Source organism: Carcharodon carcharias, chromosome 2 (genome assembly GCF_017639515.1).
Source record: "Carcharodon carcharias isolate sCarCar2 chromosome 2, sCarCar2.pri, whole genome shotgun sequence".
Classification (NCBI taxonomy): Eukaryota; Metazoa; Chordata; class Chondrichthyes; order Lamniformes; family Lamnidae; genus Carcharodon; species Carcharodon carcharias.
Window position 1 is genome coordinate 236974135 of NC_054468.1, and position 21593 is coordinate 236995727.

Below are 21593 nucleotides of genomic sequence, written 5' to 3' on the forward strand. Positions count from 1 at the left end.
CATTCATCCATCACTCATATTCTCAATGACCTGTAGTAACTCTCAGCCTGATAAAGTTTTGCTTTAAAAGTTTTCATTTATGTGTGCAAATCCTTTCATGTTCTCATTCCCTCACTATCTCTTTATTCTCCTTCGGTCCTACAGTTCTGGCTTTTTGTGCATCCACAATTTTAAGCATCCCATCAATGATGCTCATGTCTTCAGCAACCTAGATCCTAAGCTCTGGTATTCCTCTCCCAAAACTGTCCAGGGGCTCTGTTGGAGTCTGTAGTGTCCATGGTTTGACCATTGTTAATTCTTCCAATGCAGAATATGGTGAATGATCTCAGCATCTCCAGCAGCTCCAATGCTCCTCCCTTTTAACAAGTGCAGTTTAGCTTTGAGTGGTATTAGGACATCTTGATATCAGGCCCCCAGTTGTGTGTGTAGCCAATGAACAGCACAGTTAGAGCTGGGAATGAGGACCATCAAGTTCACATCCTGCCCACATTGTAATGAATGGGTGTGGCTTAATCGGACATTTTGATTGGTGTGTCTGTTTTCAGTGGTTATTCGATTTGAGGCCTGTTTCTTCATCTATCTCTCCTCTTTAAAGCTCTGCTTAGGACCTAACCGTTTGAACAAGTTCATGGTTACTTGCCCTAATGTTCCCTTCTTTGGTTTGGTGTCCATTTTGTTTGTTATACTCTCCTGTGAAAAGTCTTGGGAAGTTTTTCTATGTTTAAGGTGCTATATAAATACCAGTTGTTGTTGTTATCCAGGGCAGGAGCATCTGGTTCCAGTGTTTTTAAATAAATGTTTCAACCATTTACATTGTTATAGCAAATGTGGCCCCCACCAAATGAACTCTTCATATGAAACTGACCCATTGTAAGTAACTTGCACTTAGTAAGTAATTAACGTCATTCCTGAATTGAACCTCTCCGAGTCACTTATAAGATCTCCACCCAGAAGAGAGAAACCGTTAACTTATTATCACTGCTTCCTCTTTATCTATTCTTTAACTCCCAACAAAAGGGTGTAAAATAAGCCCCAGTAGGCTTGGACACATTGTGTTTCAATGTATTTACTGGACATATGACAAACTGTGTGGATAAACAGGATTGTCATTCTGTTGAGATGATCGGTGAAACCCTTTTTGCTGTGACCTTCTCCCTCTGCATTGTTGGGGGTAAGTACAACTTTTAGTTTGGTTTGGAGAAGTTAAACTTGCTGTGAAAGAACTTTCCATGGTTTGTGCTGCTGTGCGGCTGCTCCCATTTTGTGTGGCTTCTATAGTTAGAACATTCAGAATTGCACGTGCGAATTTATCATTATATTGAGATTGTTTAGGGCACCTGACACAGAACTACACAGGCTGGGATCGTGGACCAGAAAACCCAGCGTTCTCCCATTCCTTTCTGTGTTACGGACAGGAGAAAGAGGCAACCTGAACTCCTTTATTTTCTCATCTTGTGCCTTTAAGCAGAGATTTTTGATTTTTAAAATAGACTGTGGCATGTTTCCCCAAACATTCTGTTTATGAAGTCAATCTTAAGTGACTTGCAGCAAATTCTCTTTAGGGTTAAATCAGAGATATTGTTTAGTCACACATTCAAACCTGGGGGATGGTCATTGCAACTGCATACGTATACACACACACACACACACACACACACACACACACACACACACACATAGACACACAGACACACACACCATACACAAACACACACCACACACAAACACACATAGACACAGAAACACACACACACACACATACAGACACATAGACACACAGACACACACACACATCACACACAAACACACATAGACACAGACACACACACACACACATACAGACACATAGACACACAGACACACACACACATCACACACAAACACACATAGACACAGACACACACACACACACACACACACACACATAGACACACAGACACACACACCATACACAAACACACACCACACACAAACACACATAGACACAGACACACACACACACACACATACAGACACATAGACACACAGACACACACACACATCACACACAAACACACATAGACACAGACACACACACACACATACAGACACATAGACACACAGACACACACACACCTCACACACAAACACACATAGACACAGACACACACACACACACACACACACACACATAGACACACAGACACACACACCATACACAAACACACACCACACACAAACACACATAGACACAGACACACACACACACACATACAGACACACAGACACACACACCATACACAAACACACACACACACACACAAACACACATAGACACAGACACACACACACACACATACAGACACACACACACACACACACACACACACACACACATAGACACACAGACACACACACCATACACAAACACACACCACACACAAACACACATAGACACAGACACACACACACACTCATACAGACACACACACACACACACACACACACACACACACACACATACACACACAGACACACACACCATACACAAACACACACCACACACAAACACACATAGACACAGACACACACACACACATACAGACACATAGACACACAGACACACACACACATCACACACAAACACACATAGACACAGACACACACACACACACATACAGACACATAGACACACAGACACACACACACATCACACACAAACACACATAGACACAGACACACACACACACACACACACACACACACACATAGACACACAGACACACACACCATACACAAACACACACCACACACAAACACACATAGACACAGACACACACACACACACACACATACAGACACACAGACACACACACCATACACAGACACACACACACACACAAACACACATAGACACAGACACACACACACACAAATACAGACACACACACACACACACACACACACACACACACACATAGACACACAGACACACACACCATACACAAACACACACCACACACAAACACACATAGACACAGACACACACACACACACATACAGACACATAGACACACAGACACACACACACACGCACACACACACACACAGACACACAGACACACACACCATACACAAACACACACCACACACAAACACACATAGACACAGACACACACACACACACATACGGACACATAGACACACAGACACACACACACACCACACACAAACACACATAGACACAGACACACACACACACACAAACACACATAGACACAGACACACACATACACACACATAGACACAGACACACACATACACACACACACACACACAAACACACACACACACGTAGAAGCATACAAGAAGGAGATAGGAAAGAAAAGAGTTTTACAGCTAGGAATAACTTAAAATTTAAAAAAAAGGAATATTAATTCACACGAATGTCAGAATCTAGAATGTCAGAATCCAGTGAGGGTTCCTTCACATAGGAATTAAATTTCAGGTGGGTTCAACTAGCTGAAAACAAGAGTTGATGAATTCCTTCGAAGATGGTGATGACAAAGTAAGATGAGGCTGGTACACAGAGACTTGACCCACTCTGTAGGAGATGGCAGGAGTTTCGGGAGAACCAAGCTTTGAGGATGTTTAGACTTGGGATAGGCTTTGCTTTCTGCCTGGAGTCCTGCTTTGGTGTTGAGGGGCTGGATGTTAACAGCAGACAGCCCTGTGAGTCCAGGAATGTATCATTAAAACTTTTCAAAGGCCAAAGGATATTAAGTGATGTGGTGTTACACTTTGATGAGTCAGTTTCAGGTTACCAATCAGTTTCTATGTCTCTGGTCAAAATCCATTGTTCACCTTAGGAGATAGATGGTTGCTTTTTTAAAAATTCATTCATGGGATGTGGACATCACTGGCTAGGCCAGCATTTGGTGCCCACCCCTAATTGCCCTTGTTCAGAGGTCATTTAAGAGTCAACCACATTGCTGTGGGTCTGGAGTCACATGTAGGCCAGACCAGGTAAGGACAGCAGATCTCCTTCCCTAAAGGACATTAGTGAACCAGATGGGTTTTTATGACAATCTCTCATGGTCACCATTACACTTCATAATTCCATATTTCTATTAGATTCAAATTCCACCAGATTCGATCCCAGGTCCCCAGAGAATTACCCCTGGGTTTCCGGATTATTGGTCCAGTGACAATACCATTATGCCATTACCTCCTCAGTATAACATGTTTGATGACTCTCTCTTCATTGATTGTAATGGGCCCACACAATGACAGGTGTGAGATTACACAAGGATCAGCATTGAGTTTTGTCCTGTAATTACTGTTGGAAGTTTCCAGAACTGTAGCCAACTTGCAAATCATGTGACCTTCAGCAGCCATGTTTTATTAAATAAGCAGAAAGTAAGGTTTTATTTAAACAGTTTATGACCTCTTTCATGTCTTATGTACATGACACTTGTCATTTATTTAATGGGATAATGGGTTTGACTGACAGTCTGTACATTAAGGGGGTGTATTTGAGGGGGGTTGAATCAGTCTGTACATTAAGGGGGTGTATTTGAGGGGGGGTTGAATCAGTCTGTACATTAAGGGGGTGTATTTGAGGGGGGTTGAATCAGTCTGTACATTAAGGGGGTGTATTTGAGGGGGGTTGAATCAGTCTTTACATTAAGGGGGTGTATTTGAGGGGGGTTGAATGGCTGCTGACAGTTTTTCGAAGTTGTTGAACTTACAACAAAGACAGAAAATTCTTGAAAAGCTCAGTAGGCAGAATACTGACATCGGCATGCGGGTGTGGGCCTGACATACCAACATCTAAAATGATGCGAGATAACATCCAGCGTGTGTGTCCCGACATCATCGCGCATCATTTATATCTCATTCGGCGGGCGTGCCCCAGAGTCAGCTGTGGACCCGCCAAACTGTCAACGGCCTATTAAGGCCATTAAAAGAGTAATTGACCTTATTAACAACGCTGCCCGTCCAACCTTAAGGCTGGCAACAGGGGAAGAGCCCAAGCGACCTTCGTGTTTTTCAGGAAACCTCATCCACGGGCGAGATGAGGTTTCCTGAAGGTTGTGTAAAATGATTAAATAAATTTTGCTAAATTCACAAGCATGACCCAGATCATGAGACACTGTCACCTGAGGGGACATGTTTAAATAATTTTTACTTTATTTAAGGAAAACGTTTTATTATCAACTTAATTTCCCCGAAGCAGCTCCATGCCTCAGTGAGATTTCTGCGCTGTCCCACGTGCAGACCCTGACTCTCCCTCCTACCCCCCCCCACCCCCCGCCCGCACAGGTAGCGCTGAGCGCATACTGGCTGCGCGTTACACTGGGTGGGCCTTGATTGGCCCGCCCGCGTAAAATGGCGGCACACAGCCGATTGTGAGCAGCGACCGGCTCCGCACCCGCTCCCGACCAACCCACCTGCCAAAGGAAAACTTCACCCCAACGGGTCTTAGCAGCATCTGTGGAGGAAGAAAGAGAATTAACGTTTCGTAGCCCCTAATGACTCTTCTTCAGAAGCTAGAAAGCAATGAAGGTGAACAGGGCAGCTCTGAAGAAGGGTCACAGGGACTCGAAATGTTAAGTCTGTTTCTCTCTCCACAGATACTGCTCAACCTGCTGAGATTTTCCAGCGTTTTCTATTTGTGTCTCGGGTTTCCAGCAACCGCAGTACTTTGCTTTTATCTTGTTGAATTTACAACTTTGTAATCCAGAGGTGGACTCTGCTGACACAAAAGACAATCTTCTATAATCAATAGCATTTAACTTACTACATTAAAACACTTCCATTACCTCACAAACAAAAAAATCACTTTAAAGCTCTGGATCTGTTATGACATAAAACCCAATGACGTTCCCTGAAGATTAATCTGTTGAATGACAGTTCATGTGTTGTGTGATAGTTTTAGTTGATGAATGAATGATAGTCAGGAGACTGAGAGCATGTCCTGTTCATTTTAAAATGGTGCTTTGGGATGTTTAATATTGAACTGAATCAACATATTGGACAGCTGTGGACTCAATGTAACAACTCATCGGAATGATGACACCATGCAATTTTCTCCCTGTAGTTCACCAGGGTTTCAGCTTTGACTGAGACTCAAGCTCCCGAAATGGGATTTGAAGCCACTGCTCTCTGGCCAAACTGAGCCAAGCTAACACATTAATGTCACTGCTGGTCTAGAACCTGAGCCTGTTCTCTCACCATTTCCCATCTGTTTGATAGTCGGAAAATAGCGAGGAACATTCTCCTGCTTTCTCAATCTGCAGAGCAAAGGGAGAGGCTCTCTCCAAGAAATGTGATTGTTGAAACTATTCTGAGGATTTGCCTTCACAGAGCGATAGCTGCAAGCTGAGCTGATTGGGGCTGAAAAGGAGAAGCAGCATTTTCTGCATCAAAGTAGAACTTCACTGTCCCTGTGATAATGTGATGATTCAAGGGTAATTGCAGAGTGTGCTTGCAACACTGCCTTTCCTGTAGAGCTGGACTGGGAAAAGTAAACTCACATTCACTGACAGAACAACATTCCATAAGCACCAGCAAAGACTCACCAAAATAAACAGCCTAACTCTGATGAATGACTTTGAACTTCTGTAACATTTATTAATTTTACAAAAATCAAGCTATTTAGTAAAACTCTCAAATATTGGGAGTCCTTTTCCGCTTGATTTAACAATTTCCCTTTTGTATTGGAAAAGCACATGAGGGATTCAGTACAAATATATCGCATATTCTCAGAAGGACCATCAGATTGAAATTATACCCTGTTCGTCTTGAAAGCTTGGAATGTCTAATACATTTTGAAACAATAACACGGGGAGATCAGGGAGACTGAAGTTAGATTAATTTCAGTGAAGAAAATCTGTAAATCAGTTGAATTTTCAAATATATTCTTGGCTGTTCAATATGTCCTAGTTTATCCTGAAATGCAGTCCAGTAATTACCAGTGTATTCGGCAATAACATCAGTCTGTCCTGCTGTCTGCTGTAGCTTCCACCAGCTCGTTAAAGAAATTTATTTAAAAGAATCCTTACATTTTCTGATGTGTTATATACTTTTAAGAAGAACGTTATAATGGAAGATCACGTGTCTTAGAATCCAATAGCAGAGTAGTGCAGGCTACCCCTGAAGTTCACAGGATGCAGTGAGTGATTAGTTACTTTTTATTCATTCATGGGATGTGGGCATCACTGGCTGGACCAGTGTTTATTGCCCATCCCTAGTTGCCCTTGAGAAGGTGGTGGTGAGCTGCCTTCTTGAGCCGCTGCAGTCCATGTGGTGTAGTTACACCCACAGTGCTGTTAGGGAGGGAGTTCCAGGATTTTGACCCAGCGACAGTGAAGGAACGGCAATATATTTCCAAGTCAGGATGGTGAGTGACTTGGAAGGGAATTTCAAGGTGGTGGTGTTCCCATCTATCTGCTGCCCTTGTCCTTCTAGATGGTAGTGGTCGTGGATTTGGAAGGTGCTGTCGAAGGAGCCTTGGTGAATTCCTGCAGTGTATCTTGTAGATGGTACACACACTGCTGCTACTGTGCTTTGGTGGTGGAGGGAGTGAATGTTTATGGATGTGATGCCATTCAAGCGGGACTGCTTTGTCCTGAATGGTGTCAAACATCTTGAGTGTTGTGGGTTCTGCACTCATCCAGGCAAGTGGGGAGTATTCCAACACACTCCTGACTTGTGCCTTGTAGATGGTGGACAGGCTTTGGGGAGTCAGGAGGTGAGTTACTTGTTGCAGGATTCCTAACCTCTGGCCTGCTCTTGTAGCCACTGTATTTATATGGCTAGTCCAGTTCAGTTTCTGGTCAATGTTAACCCCCAGTATGTTGATAGTGGGGGCATTCAGTGATGGTAATGTCATTGAACAGCAAAGGGTGATAGTTGGATTCTCTCTTATTGGAGATGGTCATTGCCTGGCACTTGTGTGGCATGAATGTTACTTGCTACTTGTCAGCCCAAGCCTGGATACTGTCCAGATCTTGCTGCATTTGAACATGGGCTGCTTCAGTATCTGAGGAGTCGCGAATGGTGCTGAACATTTTGCAATCATCAGCGAACATCCCCACTTCTGACCTTATGATGGAAGGAAGGTCATTGATGAAGCAGCTGAAGATGGTTGGGCCGAGGACACTACCCTGAGGAACTCCTGCAGTGATCTCCTGGAGCTGAGATGATTGACCCCCACCAACCACAACCACCTTCCTTTGTGCTAGGTATGACTCCAACCAGTGGAGAGTTTCCCCCTGATTCCCATTGACTCCAGTTTTGCTAGGGCTCCTTGATGCCACACTCGGTCAAATGTAGCCTTGATGTCAAGGGCAGTCACTCTCACCTCACCTTGAGTTCAGCTCCCTTACCCATGTTTGAACCAAGGCTGTAATGAGGTCAGGAGCTGAATGGCCCTGGCGGAATCCAAACTGGACATCAGTGAACAGGTTATTGCTCAGCAAATGCTGCTTGATAGCACTATTGATGACCTCTTCCATTACTTTACTGATGAAGGAGAGTAGACTGATGGGGCGGTAATTGGCCAGGTTAGATTTGCCCTGTTTTTTGTGTACATACCTGGGCAATTTTCCACATAGCTGGGTGGGTAGATGCCAGTGTTGTAGCTGTACTGGAACAGCTTGCCTAGGGGCACGGCAAGTTCTGGAGCACAAGTCTTCAGGACTATTGCCGGAACATACCTTAAAATATCTGAGTAATGGGGAAAATCAATTAAATTTGGAAGAAATTAAAAACATACACAGGTGAAGACATCCAAGTTGAAGGCAGAATTAGTAACTGTTAGTTATGAGAGCCAATCGGTAAAGCTACCCCTGATGGTAGTAGCAGGTGAGGTGCCAAGCCTCCTAGGGTGAAACTGGCTAAACAAAATCAAATTGGAATGGGCTGAAATTTTCCAATTAAGAACAAGTGGGTTACCAGAGCTACTACACAAGTATGTCACAGTCTTCAGGGACAAACATGGGAAGATCCAGGGTCTGCAGGCGAAATCTCACATGGATCCAGAGGCCACCCCTCAATTCATGAAGGCCTGACCAGTACCTTATACATTGAGAGAGAAAGTTCAACACCAAATTGGACAGATGTGAAGAACTGGGCGTTATACAACCTGTGCAGTTCTCAGAATGGGCAGAGCCCATAATCCCTGAAAATAAACCCAACCAGAGTGTGGAATTTGTGGAGACTACGAGGTGACAGTTAACAAAATAGCTAAGTTGGACAAGACACCCCATATAAAAAAATCAAAGACCAGTATGCCAAATTGGCAGGTGGAACCACATACATGAGCTTGATATGAGTCGCACTTATCAATAATTAGAGTCAGATAATGCCTTCCGGGAACTGGTCACAATTAATACCCACAATTAATGCACTCGATTGCATTTTGGCATCTCCTCAGCTTGCGCCATCTTCCAGAGAACAACGGAAAGTTTACTGCAGGGACTGCCCCAGGCTGTAGTCTATTTAGATAATGTTTTGGTGACAGGATTCACTGAAAAAGTGTACATGGCAAACTTCAAAGAAGTCTTAAAACATTTCTTGCAGGCTGGAGTGAAAAAGAAAAGTGCAGGCTCCAAGTGAGAGGTAATCTATTTGGGTCATTGGATAGATTCACAGAGCCTCCACCCGATTGAGGAGAAAGTGAGAGTCATAAGAGAGGCACCTGCACCAAATAACGCCTCAGAGCTCAAATCATTCCTAGGAATGATCAATTATTATGGGTAGTCCTTACCCAATTTATCTACAGACCTAGCACCCCTACATTATCCACTCAAAAAGAACCAACGTTGGTCTTGGGAGGTGCCCCAGAAAGAAGCTTTCAATAAGGGCAAACAATTGTTGTACTTGTCCAACCTAATAGTACATTACGACCGGAGAAAATGATCATTGTTGACTTGTGATATATCCCCCTACAGGGTGGGAGTAGTGGTCTCCTATCAGATGGATGATGGCATGGAATGCCCTATTGGTTACATATCAGGAACGCTCACCAAAGCAGAAGAGGGCTACTCACAGATCGAAGAGGAAAGCCTGTCAATCATCTTTGGTGTTAAGAAATTTCACCAGTGGGTACACGACCACCATTTTACTACCGTTTCAGACCACAAACCATTGCTAGGATTGTTCAGCAAAGACAGGGCTATACCACCCATAGCCTCAGCAAGAATACAACATTGGGCTTTAATTCTGGCAGCATACGAGTATACTTTCGTACACAGGCCTTGTAGTCAAATCGCAAACACCGTTTGTCTTTACAAGAAAAGAATGTGGAAGACCGAGATCCACAAGAGCTTGTTTTGTTGTTACATTTCTCAGATTCCTCGCTGGTATGCACTCGACAGATTGGAGAATGGACAAGTGGGGACCCAGTCCTATCACAAGTACAAGAACAAGTACTTCATGATTGGTCACAATGGCTTGTATCAGATAAATGAAACTATAGGGAAGTGAACCATTGCTAATTGAATTACACAGCGCATATCCAGAAATATCCTGAATGAAGACCATAACTCGCAGCTACTTACGGTGGCCTGGGATAGGTCAACAGAGGGCAACTAAAAATGAAATAAGGAGGGAGAAGATTAAATATGAGGGTAAACTAGCCAGTAATATAAAAGAAGAAGGGAAACAAAGCAGCAGGTTAGCATGTTGGGGGATGGATTCAACTTCATGGAAAATTATGAAAATACTGAAAAGAAAGGAGAGCCCAGGAGAGGCTATTACGGTCCCCAGAACACAAAATATGACAGAATGTTTGGAAAGGTCTAGGAATCTAACTTCAAGGACATCAGATAAAGGGACGACAATGAGAAAGGGGACAGGAAATACAGGACTGAAGGTGTTGTATCTGAATGCACGCTGTATACAAAATAAGGTAAATGAGCTTGTGGCGCAGATTGAAATTGGCAGGTATGATGTGGTGGGCATCACGGAGACATGGCTGCAAGGGGATCAGAACTAGGAGCTAAACATCCAAGGATATACATCCTATCGAAAAGATAGGCAGGTTGGCAGAGGGGGTGGGGTTGCTTTGTTAGTAAGAAATGAAATTAAATCGATAGCAAGAAATGACGTAGAGTCAGATGATGTAGAATCTGTGTGGGTAGTGTTGAGGAACCGCAAAGGTTAAAAAACCATAATGGGAGTTATGTACAGGCCTCCGAACAGTAGTCAGGACGTGGGGCACAAGAGACACCAGGAGATAGAAAAGGTGTGTAAGAAATGCAAGGTTACAGTGATCATGGGGGATTTCAATATGCAGGTAGACTGGGAAGATCAGGTTGGTAGTGGATCCCAAGAAAAGGAATTTGTGGAATGTCTACGAGATGGCTTTTTGGAGCAGCTTGTGGTGGAGCCACTAGGGAACAGGCAATTCTAGATTTAGTGATGTGTAATGAGGCAGATTTGATCAGGGAGCTTAAGGTGAAGGAACCCTTAGGAGGAAGTGACCATAAAAGGAGGGAATTTACCCTGCAATTTGAGAGGAAAAAGCTGGAACCAGATGTAACAGTATTACAGTTGAATAAAGACAACTACAGAGGCATGAGGGAGGAGCTGGCCAGAATTAACTGGGAGATGAGCCTGGCAGGAAAGACAGTGGAACAGCAATGGCAGGAGTTTCTGGGAGTAATTTGGGAGACACAGCAAAAATTCATCCCTAGGAAGAAGAAGCATACTAAAGGGAGGACGAGGCAACCATGGCTGACAAGGTAAGTCAGGGACAGCATAAAAGCTAAAGAGAAAGCGTACAATGCGGCGAAGAGCAGTGGGAAACCGGGGGATTGGGAAGCCTACAAAGACCAACAGAGGACAACTAAAAAAGAAATATGAGGGTAAACTAGCCAGTAATATAAAAGAAGATTGCAAGAGTTTTTTTTAGATATATAAAGGTTAAGAGAGAGGCAAAAGTGGACATTGGGCAGCTGGAAAATGATGCTGGAGTAGTAGTAGTGGGGAACAAAGAAATGGCGGAGGAACTGAATAGATACTTTGCGTCAGTCTTCACAGTGGGAGACTCAAGTGACATCCCCAAAGTTCAAGAGAGTCGGGGGACAGAGGTGAGTATGGTGGCCATTACCAAGGAGAAGGTGCTATGAAAACTGAAAGGTCTGAAGTTGGATAAATCACCTGGACCAGATGAATCACACCCCAGAGTTCTGAAGGAGATAGCTGAAGAGATAGTGGAGGTGTTTGTGGCGATCTTTCAGGAATCACTGGAGTCAGGGAGGGTCCCAGAGGACTGGAAAATCACTAATGTGACCCCCCCTGTTTAAGAAGGGAGTGAGGCAAAAGATGGGAAATTACAGGCCGATTAGCCTGACCTCGGTCATTGGTAAGATTTTAGGGTCCATTATTAAGGATGAGATTTCAGAATACTTGGAAGCGCATGGTAAAAAAGGGCAAAGGCAGCATGGTTTCATCAAGGGGAGGTCATGCCTGACAAACCTGCTAGAATTCTTTGAGGAGGTAACGAGCAGGTTAGACAAAGGAGAGCCAATGGATGTTATCTGCTTGGACTTCCAGAAGGCCTTTGACAAGGTGCTGCACAGGAGGCTGCTCAGTAAGATAAGAGCCCATGGTGTTAGAGGCAAGGTACTAGCATAGATAGAAGATTGGCTGTCTGGCAGGAGGCAGAGAGTGGGGATAAGGGTTTCCTTCTCAGGATGGCTGCCAGTGACTAATGGAGTTCCTCAGGGGTCAGTGTTGGGACCACAACTTTTCACTTTATACATTAATGATCTAGATGAAGGAACTGAGGGCATCCTGGCTAAGTTTGCAGATGATACAAAGATAGGTGGAGGGACAGGTAGTATTGAGGAGGCGGGGAGGCTGCAGAAGAATTTGGACAGGTTAGAAGAATGGGCAAAGAAGTGGCAGATGGAATACAACATGGGGAAGTGTGAGGTCATGCACTTTTGTAGGAAGAATAGAGGCATAGAATATTTTCTAAATGGGGAGAGAATTCAGAAATCTGGAGTGCAAAGGGACTTGGGAGTCCTAGTCCAGGATTCTCTTAGGGTTAACTTGCAGGTTGAGTCGGTAATTAGGAAGGCAAATGCAATGGTGGCATTTATTTCGAGAGGACTGGAATATAAAAGCAGGGATGTGCTGCTGAGGCTTTATAAGGCTCTGGTCAGACAACATTTAGAATATTGTGAGCAATTTTGGGCCCCGTATCTCAGGAAGGATGTGCTGGCCCTGGAGAGGGTCCAGAGGAGGTTCTCGAGAACAATCCCAGGAATGAAAGGCTTAACATATGAGGAACGTTTGAGGGCTCTGGGTCTATACTCGATGGAGTTTAGAAGGATGAGGGGAGATCTGATTGAAACTTACAGAATACTGAGAGGCCTGGATAGTGTGGATGTGGGGAAGATGTTTCCATTAGTAGGAGAGACTAGGACCCGAAGGCACAGCCTCAGAGTAAAGGGAAGACCTTTTAGGACAGAGATGAGGAGAACCTAGCCAGAGAGTGGTGAATCTGTGGAATTCATTGCCACAGAAGGCTGTGGAGGCCAGGTCATTGAGTGTATTTAAGACCGAGATAGATAGGTTCTTGGTTGGTAAGGGGATCAAAGGTTATGAGGAGAAGGCGGGAGAATGGGGTTGAGAAACCTATCAGCCCTGATTGAATGGCGGAGCAGACTCGATGGGCCGAATGGCCTAATTTCTGCTCCTATGTCTTATGGTCTTATGCTTAGATGGTGAAATAGAGAGTTTGTGAAGAATTATGTGCAATGTCAGCAGCTTCAAAATTTACCCTTCAACAGCTCCATTATACCCTTGGGAATGACCAGGAAGACCATGGGTGTGGTTATAGATTGACAATGTTGAACTTTTCTTGGTAACAATGTTTCTGTTCATTGTTGATGCCCACTCAAATGGATGGATGTGTATGATGGTGAAGTCACCAACATCAACTGCTACAATTGAGAAGCTTTGTCAAAGCTTTGTCATTAACGGACTACCAGAAGTGGTCATTTCTGATACTGGCACTGCATTTACAAGTGCTGAGTTTCACGGTTTATCAGCTTCAACAGTATCACTCATGTAAAAACTTCACTCTACCACCCTGCCTCAAATGGACTGACCGAAAGGACAGTTCAAACATTCAAGCCTTGCATGAAGAAATTAAATGAAGATTCCTTAACAACCAATCTAGCACACTTTCTTTTCCATCATAGGACCACCCCTCACACAACAAGAGGTGTCAACCTGTGGAATTATTGATGAAACACCGTCTCAGGACAAGATTGAGCTTAATAATGCCAAATTTAGGGGGGAAGGAGTAAAGGAGTCAGCAAAGTCAGAAAACTGGACACAACTGGCATAGTCGCAAGAGGAAATTTACCGGGGGAGAAACGATATATGTGAAGAACTTTGGAGAAGGACCAAAGTGGTCATCGGGTGAAATAAGTGCAGTGACTGGACCATGTGGAGGTGCAAGGCTGAGTCATATGGAGACATGTGGATCATCTCAGGAAGAGACAAACTATGCACCAAGGAATGATTCCACCAGTGTTCATGACAAGCTCAGCGTTTCCTGTTGAGAGAATGCGACCTAGTACAGATGTGTCTGAAGTATCTGTTGTTCCTTCAAGAGTGGAGGATACAGATCTGCAGGAGCCCACTGAAGCAGCTGATGTTCAGACAACAACAGGAAATGAGGTTCCTGGCAAGGCATCTGAAGTTGTAGAGCTGAGACACTCTACAGGCATAAGGAAACCCCCATAAAGACTGAATTTCTAAATTACTTACCAGTGTAAGTATTTTACTATTTTGAGAAAATTGTATATGTAAATATAAAATGTATTTCTGAGTAAACGGGAAGGGATGTGGTAAACGTATGTGTAATTTACCTTTAAGAATGTTATAATGAAAGATCACATGATCCTAGTATCCAATAGCTCCCTCTGTATATAGTAGTCTGTCGTCAGTAGTTAGTAGTTAGTAGCAGCAGTAGTGCAGAGATAGAGTTTGAAGTGTTAGCACACGCTTAGTTGCTGCTGAGTATCTTTGTAAAGTAACACACAGTTCCTACCAATGAAGTGTCTGCTACTCAACTCTATCATTAGCACCAAATTGGTCACCCCTTACAACAAGAGTGTGAACAGGATCCAACAAACTGGTGACTAGGTTCCAATAAATTTCAAAGGCAATATTGAAGCTTTATACTTCCAGCAGGAATTTGTTGTGGAATCGTAGAGTGTTTTGGTATGTGATATGCTATCTGTACTGACACTATCCAAATCCATCAGAAACATTGCTAACAGATAAAGGTTCGTGTTTGATTTACAACTGAACTTCTGACTGCATATCGACACTCTCATTAAGACTGACTATTTCCAACTCTTTGACATTGCCCAACTCTAAATTTGCCTCAGCTCACCTGCTGAGACTCTGATCCATACCTTTGTTACCTCCAAACTTAACTATTCCAACACACTCCAGGTTCGTCTCTCACATTCAACCCTCCGTAAACTTAAGGTATTCCAGGACTCTACTGCCATGTTCTTACTGAAACGAATCCTGCTCACCAATCACTCCTGTGTTCACTGATCAAAATTGGTTCCCAAGTCAAGCATTTCCTCGATTTTAAATTTTTCATCCCTGATTTCATGTGTCGCCTGTTCCTATCTCTGTAACCTCCTCCAGCACCAAGACCCTCTGAGATATCTGCACTGATCTAATCCTGATTTCTTGAGCATTCCTGATTTTATATTCCCCCACCATTTTTAACTGTATGTTAATTGTGTTTGTAAGTAGTGGACATTAAATAGGGTGTCACTTGAGCACATACAGAGATGCTTATTGAAACTGTGGTGCGTTTGAGTTAGGAGGTTCATGCTTGCAATGTTTAACTCTGTAAATAAATATAAGATGGAGAAAGATTGTCTCCAGTGCTATCCTTCCCCTTCTGGCTCTTTGGATTAAAGTATCACTGGCTGTGCCATTTGCCTGATCGCTAAACTCTGGAATTCAGTCCCTAAACCTCTGCATCTCCCTACCTTTCTTTGCTTCTTTAAGAGCTTCCATAAAATCTAATTAACGGGCAGTTAATTGGTTTCAGTAACATTGCTCGAGGAATAGTCAGTGAATGGCTGGACTGTGGCAAGAAGCAAAAAATGAAATCTTCTCACAAAGATAGAGGGCATGACTGAGGCAATAAATGTGCACTTTGCATTAATCTTCACTAAAGAAGTGGATAACGCTAATGTAAGTAAAGGAAGAGCGAGCAGAGAAATTGGGCTGCGATTAAATAAATGAGGAGGAGGTAATTAAAAGACTGACTGAGCTCGAAGGAGAAAAGTCACCAGGTCCAGATGGATGACATTGTAGGTTGCTGAGGGAAGTGAGGGTGGAAATGCCGGAAGCTCTGACCTCAATCTCCCAATATTCCTCATTTACGGAACTACGGTGCAAGAAGTTGGAGAATTTTGAATGTTGCACCCTTATTGAAAAAGGGCGAGGGAGATAAAGCAGATAAATCCACGTCAGGCACCCAATGATGATAATGGGAAAACTTCTAGAACAATAACCCAGCACAGAATTCATTATCACACGGATAGACATGGGTTCATAATAACAGCCAGAGTAGGTTATTAAAGACAAATTGTGTCTGACAGCTTGTTTGAGTTCTTCAATGAAATGACAGACAGGGTTGATGAGCATATGAATCACCTTGTGTGTGCTAAGTACTTCGTTGAATGAGTTCCACTGTTTTTCTATCAATTTATTTATGGAACACTCTTGCAGTTTGAAATTTTCAGCTTTCGATTCTTTGAAGTCAGCCTCACTTAAATTGAATATGTTGGTTTGTGTGTGATCTCTCTCAGTCTGAAATGTGTTCAATTCTATCATCTTACGATCACTGTTTGCAAGCTGCTCCTTTGGTGTCCGTTGTAGTTCAGTTGGTCGAACACTTGCCTGAAAGTCACAAGTCTAGTTTTAAATCCCACTCCAGGACTTGCTTACAAAAATCAGGACTAACACTCCAGTGTAGTACTGTGGAAGTGCTGCGCTGTTGGAGGTGCTGTCCTTTAGATGAGACACTAACCTGAAGCCTTGCCGATATGCTCTGGTGGATATAAAAGATTCCATGACACCACTTTGAAGAAGGGCAGGTGAGTTCTCCCTGGGGTCCTGGTTAATATTTATCCCCCAGTCAACATCACAAAACAGATGATCTGGTCATTATCACATTTCTGTTGCAAGAGTTTCCTGTTTCCTATATTAAAACAGTGACTACACTTCATTGGTATGTCATTGGCTGGAAAGCACTTTGAGATGTCCAGTAGTTGTGAAAAGCACGATATAAACGCAGGGCTTTCTTTCACTACCAGATTACGAATAAATTCTGGTTCATTGCTTATTCCTAAATCTAATATGTCCGTTGATGCTTCTAAAATATCACAGAATCACAGTGCAGAAGATGCCCTTCGGCCCATCGAGTCTGCACCGACACATGAGAAACACCTGACCTACCTACCTAATCCCTTTTATCAGCACTTGGCCCATGGCCTTGAATGTTATGATGAGCCAAGTGCTCATCCAGGTACTTTTTAAAGGATGTGAGGCAACCCGCCTCCACCACCCTCCCAGGCAGTGCATTCCAGACCGTCACCACCCTCTGGGTAAAAAGGTTTTTCCTCACATCCCCCCTAAACCTCCTGCCCCTCACCTTGAACTTATGCCCCCTTGTGACTGACCCTTCAACTAAGGGGAACAGCTGCTCCCTATCCACCCTGTCCATGCCCCTCATAATCTTGTACACCTCGATCAGGTCGCCCCTCAGTCTTCTCTGCTCCAATGAAAACAACCCAAGTCTATCCAACCTCTCTTCATAATTTAAATGTTTCATCCCAGGCAACATCCTGGTGAATCTCCTCTGCACCCCCTCCAATGCAATCACATCCTTCCTACAATGTGGCAACCAGAACTGCACACAGTACTCCAGCTGTGGCCTCACCAAGGTTCTATACAACTCCAATATCACCTCCCTACTTTTGTAATCCATGCCTCGATTGATAAAGGCAAGTGTCCCATATGCCTTTTTCACCACCCCACCAACATGCCCCTCTGCCTTCAGAGATCTATGGGCACACACACCAAGGTCCCTTTGTTCCTCAGAACTTCCTAGTGCCATGCTGTTCATTGAATACTTCCTTGTCAAATTACTTCCTCACACTTTTCAGGGTTAAAATCCATCTGCCATTTATCTGCCCATTTGACTATCCTGTCTATATCTTCCTGTAGCCCAAGACATTCAACTTCACTGTTAACCACCCGGCCAATCTTTGTGTCATCCGCAAATTTACTAATCCTACCCCCCACATAGTCATCTATGTCGTTTATATAAATGACGAATTATAGGGAACTGAGCACAGATTCCTGTGGTACACCACTGGACACTGGTTTCCAGTCACTAAAGCATCCTTCTGTCATCACCCTCTGTCTCCTACAGCTGAGCCAATTTTGAATCCACCTTATCAAATTACCCTGTATCCCATGTGCATTTGCCTTCTTTATAAGTCTCCCATGTGGAACCTTGTCAGAGGCTTTGCTGAAATCCATATAAACTACATCAACTGCACTACCCTCATCTACACACCTGGTCACCCCCTCAAAAAATTCAGTCATGTTCAGAAAACTGTTCTATACACAGAAATCCTGGCCATGGGGTCGCACACTCAAGGAAATTTTGCTACTGATTGTGATAGGAAGCTCTCAGCAGCCTCACTAAATGCAGAGAGGCCTCAGATCAGATGGGAAACCAGAGCAAACCAGTGCAGAGCAGCAATCCAGACTCTGTCTGAGAATCCACAAATTCACCAGCACACCAGATCCTCAACACAACAGCAATTCCGGGTTGGACTGTCTAAGGTTTGTTCCTTTACCATTCAGTCATGATACCACAGGTTCACGTTTAATCATTCTCCCTTTGTCCTGAGAAGTTCAATGTATCTCAAACCAGCTCATTCTCTCTCTCTCTTAGAGCGGTCGGACTTTGATCTTGCTTTGTTGCAAATGATCTAATTGTTTTCCTAAACCTTCAAGTCATCTCAGAACATCCTCCTTTACTGTTGATGCCTCACTCCACTACAGTAGCTCATTCTGTTAACAGTCCTGCTCCTGCGTTAATTCACTTTGTGTTAAATGGTGGCTGGTGTCTCCTGGTTACAGATTTCTGAATCTATTTTGGTTAACCGTTGCCTAATCCATTTACTGTCAGTTTTGGTCTTTCTGCTTGTGTTATGTGTTAATTCAGCTTCTAATTACACAATTTGTACTTCTTTGTCAGGAAGCTGTTCTGCTATGTGAGCATCTGTTCCCATTTTTGCCCTTATTGTTTCAATTCCTGAAATGCTACTTCATTCTGTCTAAGGTTTCTTCTCTTTAGTTCAAAGGGTATAACAGTCTAACAACAGTGCCCACCTAAAGTTCAGTTTGCAATGCTGCAAACCTTTCCATTAGCAGCCCCAGCTGTCCAAGCAAGGTTTGTCCAATGTTTTTACTTCATCCTTCTGGAGCTGGTGAAGTTGTTAATGAGTGCCGATTTTCCCTTATGCCGTGTGGACATTGCTGCAAGACCACAGAGGTGGTGAGCTGTGCAGCCATATAAATACTGTGGCTACAAGAGCCGGTCAGAGGCTAGGAATCGTGCAATGAGTAACTCACCTCCTGACTCCCCAAAGCCTGTCCGCCATCTACAAGGCACAAGTTAGGAGTGTGATGGAATACTCCCCAATTGCCTGAATGAGCGCAGCTCCAACATTCAAGAATCTCGACACAATCCAGGACAAAGCAGCCGCTTGATTGGCACCACATCTTACCAGAACCTGAAAGTGGGGGGCGGGGGGGGGCGGTGGGGAGGGAGGGTGAAGATTGTGACAAACATTTAGGACCTGGGGGCTGAGAGGGTCCGGCCTCCATGTTGTAAACAGAGATTCTCGTCATCCACACCGAGCAGCCAGAGCTTCAAACCTGAAAGTCCAGCTCGAAAGAAACTAGAACCATCAGGCCGAGAGTCCTGATCTTTATAAAGCTGGTCTCTGGTCGTGCTGCTGCTTCTGACCCTGAGCAGCTCCCTGGTTCTGATTGTTATGTTTTGAGAAGCCAGTCAGAAAACCATGGAACTGCCCAGAGGTTGGAAGCAGCAGCAACTGTCAGGAGAGAGTTCTTGGTTGAAAATCAGTAAATGAAATACCTGTAATCTTAGAACCAATCGGATGCTGTGTGTTTTTTTTTTGGGGGGGGGTGCAGATAGGGTGGGGGTGAAGCTGGATGTGGGGGTTCGGGAGGAGGTTGGAGGCGGTGTTGGGGAAAGGCTTTGGGGGAGGCCGCAGGGAGAGTTTGGGGAGTTGGTTTGGGGGATGCTGGAGAGGGATAGTGATGGCAGGTTGGGGGTTGGAGCAGAGGGTTTGAGGGGCTTGTAGGGGAAGATTAAGTGAGTTGGGGAGAGGTTGTTTAGGGGTTGTGGGTGGGGGAGTTGCTGTTTGATTTTCTTATTTATCATTACATTTTTTCACTTAATTTGCCTGTTTCTCTCAAACAACAATTAGAATTTAGAAATAAATATTATTTTCACATCTGTTTAGTACAGATGTTATGCAACATCGTATGGAACCTGTGGATAGGCTGTAAACTCAGTGTACAATACAATAGTACAACAGCTGCAACAGCTGGTTGGTGCCAGAAAAGTCAGAATGGTAAGGTCGTGTTAGCTGCAGAGTTGAATTGTTTTTGTAAACATAATGTTTTCTTTGTAGCCAATGTCATAACATCAGTTTATTGCTCTGTGATTTATTATCCTTAGAGACTCAGCTTTAGGCCTCTAATTTCAACATTGCTACAGTCATTCTGCTTACTGGTGTAATGAAAGTAAGACAAAAGCTACATTTATACAGCACCTTCCACCATCTTCCAAATTGTTTTACAGCCATTTCAGTACTTTTGAAATGGCCAGCTCCGTTTACATATGTTTATATGTCATTCTGGGTGGATGAGATGCACCGGGCTATATGGCCTTTGTCATCCATAACTATCTTGCGAACAGAGGGTGGAATCATGGCTGGAGTTCTGTTTATTTTGTTGCTAATGAAAGTTTACTGTGAGCGGGCTTTGTGGGGTTAGATTGCCAGGACAGGAGTGTGTAATAGGCTCATTGTGAATCAGTAACCTGTTTTATCCTGCACTTGATTCTTGAGAATCTTTTCCATTGACTTCAATCTTGTCCTTTTGTCTACTTACCTATCTTGGTGCTTGTTATGAGATTTTGAGGTATTGAACATGATAAAGCTGTGTTGCACTGTAGATATTGAAAATGTATTGTAGTGAGAAGCAGCAATCAGTAGAGCCTTCAGACTTGCTGATGAAGAAAACCAGGGATACAATTGTGAACTTTACGGCCTTTGTCCTCTGGCCTCTTAAATGTTGTGTCACATAGAGACACCTGAGGGATCCAATGCTTCTCATTGACAGTGACAGCCAATGGCATTCAATCATTCCATTTTGTTGCTCAGGAGTCATTTGATCTTTCTATCATGTGAGATTACTGACAAAGCGGAATCCAA

General features: G+C 43.7%; 1 protein-coding gene across 1 annotated transcript in view; it reads left to right on the plus strand.

The window, feature by feature from the left end:
• The first annotated feature begins 952 nt into the window (after positions 1-952).
• Positions 953-21593, plus strand: part of LOC121272188 — a 57592-nt gene continuing 36951 nt past the window's right edge. Inside the window, exon 1 of the mRNA XM_041178708.1 lies at positions 953-1171. Within this exon, the coding sequence (XP_041034642.1) occupies positions 1078-1171 (94 nt within the window). The 5' untranslated portion in view covers positions 953-1077. The remainder of the gene's footprint in view (positions 1172-21593) is intronic.